At 48.8% G+C, this 7,942-nt stretch overlaps 1 protein-coding gene across 1 annotated transcript in view; it reads left to right on the top strand.

Annotated features, from left to right (window-relative positions):
* The first annotated feature begins 975 nt into the window (after nucleotides 1–975).
* Nucleotides 976–7,942, top strand: part of PIK3R1 (phosphoinositide-3-kinase regulatory subunit 1) — a 61,312-nt gene continuing 54,345 nt past the window's right edge. Inside the window, exons 1-2 of the mRNA XM_087741479.1 lie at nucleotides 976–1,124; nucleotides 5,881–6,641. Coding sequence (XP_087597605.1) covers nucleotides 6,308–6,641 — 334 coding nt within the window. The 5' untranslated portion in view covers nucleotides 976–1,124; nucleotides 5,881–6,307. The remainder of the gene's footprint in view (nucleotides 1,125–5,880; nucleotides 6,642–7,942) is intronic.

The raw sequence follows: 7,942 nt of genomic DNA, 5'->3' as shown, positions 1-7,942 counted from the left end.
GGACTGACTCACGGTAACATATGTACGCATATTTAGTATCTAACGATAAAGAGAGACCTATTCGAACACAGCACACATACCTCAGCAGCACGACTCTCTTGCTGCAACCTCGTGGTGTTGTGTCACACCCTCGTGTTGTCAGATCCACTGGAGATCGTGCACTCCTTGGGGCAGGGAATATGTCGTTCTGCTCCGCGCTGCACGGAGCCTAGCAAACTTAGGCATGGTGCAATGGCAATTAATGGTATCAACTGAAGATCGGTGCTGCTGCAGACAGCTACCACCTCCGCCTGCTGCAAGGCAGCTCCGAGGCGCATTAGGCCGGGTGCAGGGCTCCCGACGGCGCAGGGCTGGGCAGGCCCGAGGGCAGGACAGTGGCCCGTTGCGCGTCGCCCCAGGCAAGCCGCCGCCAGCCTGCCCCAGCCCTGGCGCTGGTGGCCCAGGCAGCCTGGCGAGGGACGGGGCTGTCATCGCCCCGCCACACGGCACGACCCTGCTGCGGGCCCAGCTGGACAGCCACGGCCCAGGTACCGGTTGTTCTGGGCACACTCCACCAACGTAACATATTACGTCAACTTGGGGGGGAAGGAAGGAAAAAAAGAGAGGAGAAAAATCCCCAAAGAGGAACTAGGCAGAAGCACATGTTCCTCTCGCTGCCGCTCCCCGGCCCAGCCTGGCCTGGCCTTCCGCGGCCGGGGAGGGCGCCGCGCCTGGGGGCGGCGACCCCGGACCCCGCCGCCGCGGGCAGGAGCGGCGGGCAACCCAGCCCCGCCGGGGGCCGCCAGCGCCGCGGGCCGGACCGCAGCGAGCCCCGGCCCCGGCGGGGGGCGGGCGGCGGCGGGCACCGCCCCTCGGGCGCCGTCAGCCAACGGGCGGGGCGGGGCGGGGCGGGGCGGGGCGGGACGGGGGCGGCGCGGGTTGGCGGAGGCGCCGGGGGCGGGGCGGAGGCAGCGCCGGCGGCGGGTACGGCGCCGCCGAGGCACTGGGGCGGCGAGCGCGGCCGGGGGAAGCGGGGCCCGGGCGCGCGGCGGGACGGACACGCGGCGGCGAGCGGGGCGACGCGGCGGCGGCTGCCCGGCGGCGGGAGGGAGACTGGCGGCGGTGGCGCCGCCGCCGCTCCTGAGGTAAAGCGAGTGCTGCCGCGGCCGCCTCGCCTGGCGCTGCCCCGCGGGCGGCCGCCGGGGCAGGGCGGCAGGGCAGGGCGGTGCGGGGCCGTGCGGCTGTCCGGGACCCGGGCACCGGCCGCCCCTGCGGGGTGACAGGGCGAGCGGGAGCGCCGCCGCCCTGTGCAACTTTTTCCCCCGTCCGGGGCCGGCTGTGGCGCCCCCGAGCCCTGCGGCGCTGCAGGCCCGGGCGGGCAGCCCGCTGCGGCCGGCGCCGAGCCCCGGGGGCGGCGGAGCTTCTCCCCCCGCGGCCGGGGGCGGCCCGGCCCGGCGCTTCCTGGTCGGGCAGGGAGAGCGGCGCGCCGTGCCGGGGGCGAGGCCCGGCGGCCGCGGGGTTGCCCGGGAGCCCCGGCCCCGCCGTGCGGCGTGGGGAGCCGGGCTGGAGCCCCCGCCCGGCTGGCGTCCCGCGGCGGCGGAAGGGGCGTCCGTAGGAAGCGCCGAGGCGGCCGGCGCCGGGGGGAGCGGGCGGCGCGGCGTCGAGCCTGCCTGTCCCCGGGTCGCCGCCGAGGGCGGTCCCGGCGGCTCCGCCACCGACCCCCGGCCGGGGACCGCCGTGTCCGCGCAGCCCTGCCCCGGCGGTGGAGGGGCTGTGCCCCCCGAGCGGGGCCGGGGCGCGGGGACCGAGCTCCGGCCCCCCGAGAGCGGCGGCTCTGCGGCGGGCACTGCCGCCCGGGTGCGTGTCCGTGCAGGACTCCCGGAGGGCTCAACTTACCGGCCTCTTAACAAGGTGGAAGCTCAGTTTGTACTGTCTTCCTAGGTTTTCTAATTGTTATTATCATTTTGATGATTTTTCTGAAGTGGTCTTGATGCTCCCCTGCTGCCTTCTGTAGCTTTGCAGCCCGTATAAAGTCTTTGAGATGTTTCAGAACGGGACGTGCTTTACAGTGTCCACAGTGAAGTCAATGTACTTCTTCCGTGTGTACGTATTTGAACGTGTTTGGTGGACGAATCTCCATAGGCTCAAAATCACTCTTTCAAAGACTGGAAGTGGTGTAAAGGTACTATAAGTATGCATCTCCTTCTTCATGATGTATCGTGGACCTCACTTTCTTGCAGAAAATAGTGTTCGGAAGTGGTGCTTGCCTTGGTCCATCTCCCTTTGGAGAGCGGCAGCATCGTACTTCAGAGAGAACTGCAGTTTGAGTTACAGGTGTGTAGACACCTAGTGGGGAGAAGAGTCAGTCTCCAAGCAAATTCCCCGCTTACACTTCAATTCTCGTTATTTCAGTGCCTCCCTGAGTACGTTAGTCTGCTCTTCTATTGACAAAGCTCGTAATTGTAGTGGAAGGGAAGTTCGTGTTAGGCACTGTTTCCCTAGGGGTTTTTGGAATAAGTGTGAGAGAGATGGCAGTGCGAGGAGATACGGTTATTAAATGTGTTAATATGAAGGCAAAGAAAATCTTTGCTGACTTGTATAGGGGTGCCATATCAGTAACACGCACGCACCCCTCTGGCTGGGCTGGTAGTAACATGGATTCACAGAGCAGAATTTCTTATTCTCAGTCGCCAAAGGAATGCTAGCTAGTGTGGGAGGAAATGCTTGGGTACCAGTGGAGTGGGAGCCAGACATCATTTTTAATAGGGGTAGAAGGGGCAAGTGGAGGGGAAGCTTTCATGTCCCCTTCCTTTTCCATTTAAATTTACAAGAATCTCTTGCATCTTTCTGTTGAACTTTAAATTTTGTAACTGATGAAATGCCCAACATAAACCATTCTGCGGAGAGACCAGAATTCTGCTTGAACTCAGGAATCTTGCATTGGGACCAAGCTCTTAGACAGTAAATAAAAAACAAATGAGCATTTGATTTTCTTACAGTACTTCTTCCTCCTTTTCCATTCCACCAGCCAAATGGAAATCCAGCAGTACATCATCTCAAATATAACAATGTTTCTTGCCTAAAGTGTTTGGTTTGTTTTTTTCCCGTCTACTTAAGATGGTCTCCAAGCTATTTATTTTAAGACTCATCAGCTTAAGTCAGTTTGAGTCAAAATGTCTGAGTGTAGAGACCATGTATCTTCACTTGTGGTAAAGGGAATTTGTTTGTATGGGATCTTAACAGAGCAGTAAGTAAAGAACTGTCAAAGAGGGCTCTTTGGAGATGCTGCAGTGTTACCAGGCTGGTGTGGAGAACCAGTGTCTGTCCCAGCATTGGGGCTGCTGCAGGGTTCTTGGAGTCTGAGTCTTCCTCCCTCCCCAAACCCGACAGATAGTGAGAATAGAAGAAGGCATAAATCCAAGAAATTCAGCGTGGCTCACCCACAGGAGTGTCTCCAGGTGCACGAGCCATGGATCAGTCAGGAGATAGAATGCTGGGGGCCCTGTGCCCAGGGCAGTGCTGAGGAGTGAGTATGAATCGGTGCTGCAGCTCTGAGCCCCAGGGAAACTGGATTTAGGGAAACTTTGCTACCATAACTGCACTGAGTTGTTCTAACATGCAAGTAAATCGGACCTTTTGTCCTATCTGATTCAGGTCTTGAGTTTTTAAAATATGCTTAAAAACTGTCATAAGCATTTTTTTATGTTATTACAACGTTTTCAGTTCTGTATTGGCAGACCAAGCGTAAAAGACACAAGTACTCATTTTAAATGTCTGGCCATAAAGTTGCAATGATACATTTGATAATAAAAGATCAGAGTAGGTCAAGTCAGTTAAATTATGCAGTGTTTAGAAAACTTAACTTTCTTGACTGCCAGAATGCCCATAGGCAATAGGAGTGAAATGAGTAGTTGTAGCAAAGCACTTGTTGAACCTTTCTCAAAAAGAAAATAAATATTTCGGAATATTTAATGTAGTCGAAGTGGTAACGTTCTAGCAGGTTTTGCTGTGCATAGTTGGTTTTGATTTGGAAACATTTAGGTTAGATCCAACACTTAGATCTAAGGTGTGTAAGTGCATTTTGTTCCCTTGCTATGTGAAATGGGAGGAACCCATGCTTTTGAAAAGGCTTCTGTACTATTTAATTGATACTTGTGCTTTAGATTTTTGTTTCTTTTTTTTTTTTCTCTAGTTTTTCTCTATATGCTTTCCTCTGGTAGAATCAGTGAAATTCTCTTCACATTAATTGCAAAGTCTGTGATGTTTGGTAGTGTGAGCTAAGCAGCATAGTTTGGTTTTTCAGAAGTGGCTGCAGAAATTTCTCATTAAAATTTTGGTGGGAGCTGGATGCCTAATCCGCGTGGATAGATTTGCAAGTTATTAGAATAAATACTTGTGCGTAGGCTTTTTGAAATGGGAAGTCTAATTCAGGCTCAGATGATTCTTTCCTACAGCAAAAACTGGTTGCAAGGGATGGTAAGGAAGTTCTTCAAGAACTTACAAGAGATGTTGCACAATAAGCTGCAGGGAATTATATTTAGACCTGATGAACTGAAGAGAAGCCTTGTACAAATTAGGGATCAGGGTCATTCACTGGCAAAGGAAGCCCATATACATTGTTATAAACACTTTTTAGCTTGTCAGTTAGTCATATTCCAGGGACTTGGTGACTGAGACATTAGAGAAAATGGTGTGGAAAAGAGCTGTCAGAGGTTCCTTGTTCCAGCCCTGTCTACTGGTGTCCCTTTACAATGTAAAAAGGGAGTGTTTCTCAAAAAAATCCGTTTTCTGTACACTAGGTACATAGTACACAGTCAATATTTTACCTATTGGTATTACATAGCCCCCTCGGGTCTTTTATTCAGCAGTAGTTCAGGAGTAGTTGGTTACCTTTGAGTAGTTAGCACTTTCCGGTTCCCAGTGCAGCATTTCGTATTGTGATTGGGCTTGTCTTTTTAAGTAGATGAAAATGAGTAACAGTTGAAATAATGTTTAGAAAACTTTCACTGTTCTGTATGTCTTTAAGCTACTGTTTTCTAAATCGATTTTTTTTAGTCATCTTATTCCTTTTTACTTTATGGTTGGGCAGCCTTGAGTCAAGCGTTCAGGCCTGTGTTCTCTTGCCTTTAGTGTAATTTAAGCATACACCCTGATACTTTCCTCTTGCTAGTGCTGCTTAGGTGGTCTGGGTGTGCCTGTTTCAGTTGCTGATCGTTTTTCTAGTGTTATACCATAAACACATTAAAAACATCTGGAAGATGGGGGAGTGGGGAAGCCCCTCTTTAAGAAAACAGAAATATTGTACTCAAGTAAAAGCATTTTGGACTTTTTGGTTCTCCTGCAGGTTATGAAAAGAGCCCTCCCTCCAACAGGTTTTTGGAATATAGGCTTTGGGCTAGGGATTGTTGCCCATCCTCACCCTCTGCATAAACAGCAGCAGACTGAATACCCCAGTGGTGAGTGTCAGTGCTGATTACAGTGAGCTCCTCCTCTGTCCTGGCAGACCTTTTGTGGGAAAGCGTTGTGGCCGTGTGTCTTCAGGGAGATAGCATGTAAAATCTTCCTGCCAGGTTAGATATTGCACTACAGGGATAGCTCCAGGGCTTAGCCCTCTCACTCTGAGACTTCAGTAGCCATAAGCCACAGAGACGGAAGCATGTGTCATACTGCAGGGGTGCAAATTTGGTTCAAGCAATTAGACATATATCCTTTATAAAAACGCAAGCATTAGCTGGCAGACTTTTTTTGTGAGGTCGCTTTATTTTATTGTTATTTAGGGCTCTTTTGTGGGACACAACCTCTGCCAGGGTTGCAGAAAGCCTAACTCATAATTGGAATCCCAACTTCACAATCATTAAGAGAATTGGAAAGGATTTCACCAGTTTTCTCTTCTCTTTCCAGGAAGAGCATGTGTGCAGAGTTCGGTGGCAGAATATTTAAGGTATGTGGGCAATCTGTGGCAAGTACATCTGAAGAAGGTGTGACCGGCTACAAGAATCAGCTGAACTTGAGTATGGAGATCCAGAAGTGCTGGCAAGCCCAGAAAGGGAACTAACTGGAAGAATATTGCTAGACATAGAAGTGGAACACATACTTCTGCAACAATCATTGACTCAGAATAAATACATCAGTAAAAACATCAGCAGTGAAATGACAGATCCTGGTGCTTTTTGATTCTCTGGTGGATTTTATTACTTAGACATTGCTATTGACACTTTTATTATCCCATTTAATACATCTTGAATCTCTCTGTACATAAAAATATAACTGGACAATTGCATTTTGATACTGTTTAATAACACTTTTGAATGTTAAATCGTTCGCCAAGATGAGTGCCGAAGGATATCAATACAGAGCTTTATATGACTACAAAAAAGAGCGAGAAGAAGACATTGACTTGCACGTAGGAGATATATTAACTGTGAATAAAGGTACCTTACTAGCACATGGATTCAGTGAAGGGGAAGAAGCAAAGCCTGAGGAAATTGGTTGGTTAAATGGCTTTAATGAAACCACAGGGGAGAGGGGGGATTTCCCAGGAACTTACGTAGAGTACATTGGAAGAAAAAAAATATCTCCCCCAACTCCGAAGCCTCGTCCTCCTCGACCCCTTCCTGTAGCACCAAGTCCTGCAAAAGTTGAAGCAGAGAGTGAGCAACAAGGTCAGTACTGTTCTCAGAAGGGGTGTGTGTGTGTGTCCCATGTTTTTCAGATATTTTTGTTTCATAGGCTTGTCTGACTGTACGTTTATGCCTGTAACACCTGCTGGTCAGCTTTTTTAGCATATGGCTCATTTCAGTCAATTAAGAATTGTTTCTACTTCATAATATTTGGCTCACACTTTGTAATTTTGTGTGCTTTGTCTCAGGCACCACAGAGACCAATAACTTACTGTAAGGTACATCTCACAGGCTGGAAAGTATGCTTATAATTCACAACTGTGAAGACTTAAATGGAGAATGAGCAGGGTGGCATCTATTTTAGGTTTCTAAGAAGCTGGTGGAAGCGTTTCCCTCTGTGGTTCATCAGAGTCACTATTGAGAAACTTCTTGGTGAATCCAACAGTATGAATTCCAAATAAACTGTATGTTCCTATCATAAATCTCTTGCTAACAGCAAAAAGTATGTACTTCGTCATGGAGATTTACCTGTGGCATTAAAGGTAAGAGCAGGTATTTAAAAATGAACAATGGAATGATGGTAAAGAGAAATTCAGATTTAATGTTTTTTGGGGGTAGGGCATGCAGTAGAAAAAATAGGACATATAAACAAAGGAAGATATTTCCTTTGTTTAAACATAAGTTGCTTTCTGACCTATATTTGAAACAGTAATTTGGGCAGAACTCTGAATTTGATCAGAACTCTTCTATTAATAGAAGAAAGTCTTCTCTTTTTTAATTGGAAAAACTTTAGGGTAAAAAAAAAAAAAAACAAAACCAAAACAAAACAAAAAAAACCCCAAACACCCTTCCTCCAAGTGATTTGTCTCCTTTACCTACTGACATTCAGATATTTGGGTTTTACATATCAATAAGCCAAGTTCATCTTAGGATAGATTTTACATTGGTCTTTCACTTCTCAAAAGTCTAGAATGGCTTATATTGCTTCAACATCTAATACTTCTTAAATTCGCAATGTTTCTAGCTGTAGGAAATACAAGTTGTAGTATGTGATCCTGACTCTCACAGTGACAGCATAGTCCTGAATAGTCATCACCCTCTGCCTCCATAGAAATGTTTGCAGCATCACTTGCAAAGTTGTGGTATCAGTTCGTCAGCTTCCATCCCACTGTGCCTATTATGAGTTTATATTTAGCTGTGCTGATAATCAATGAAGATAAAAACAGAAATACAGAAAATTGTATGTCGCAACCAAGTGGAAACCTGGCAGAAACATTTCTATGTTGGTGGAGGCTTAGTAAAGAGTAAACCTGGACTGGTTTATACAGCGTTGTCCTTAAGCA

The sequence above is a fragment of the Nipponia nippon genome, unplaced genomic scaffold, assembly GCF_047370975.1.
Source record: "Nipponia nippon isolate SJK-2023a ecotype South Korea unplaced genomic scaffold, ASM4737097v1 scaffold_8, whole genome shotgun sequence".
NCBI lineage: Eukaryota > Metazoa > Chordata > Aves > Pelecaniformes > Threskiornithidae > Nipponia > Nipponia nippon.
Note: the sequence above shows the minus strand (reverse complement) of the source record. Positions and strands in the feature narration are given on the sequence as shown.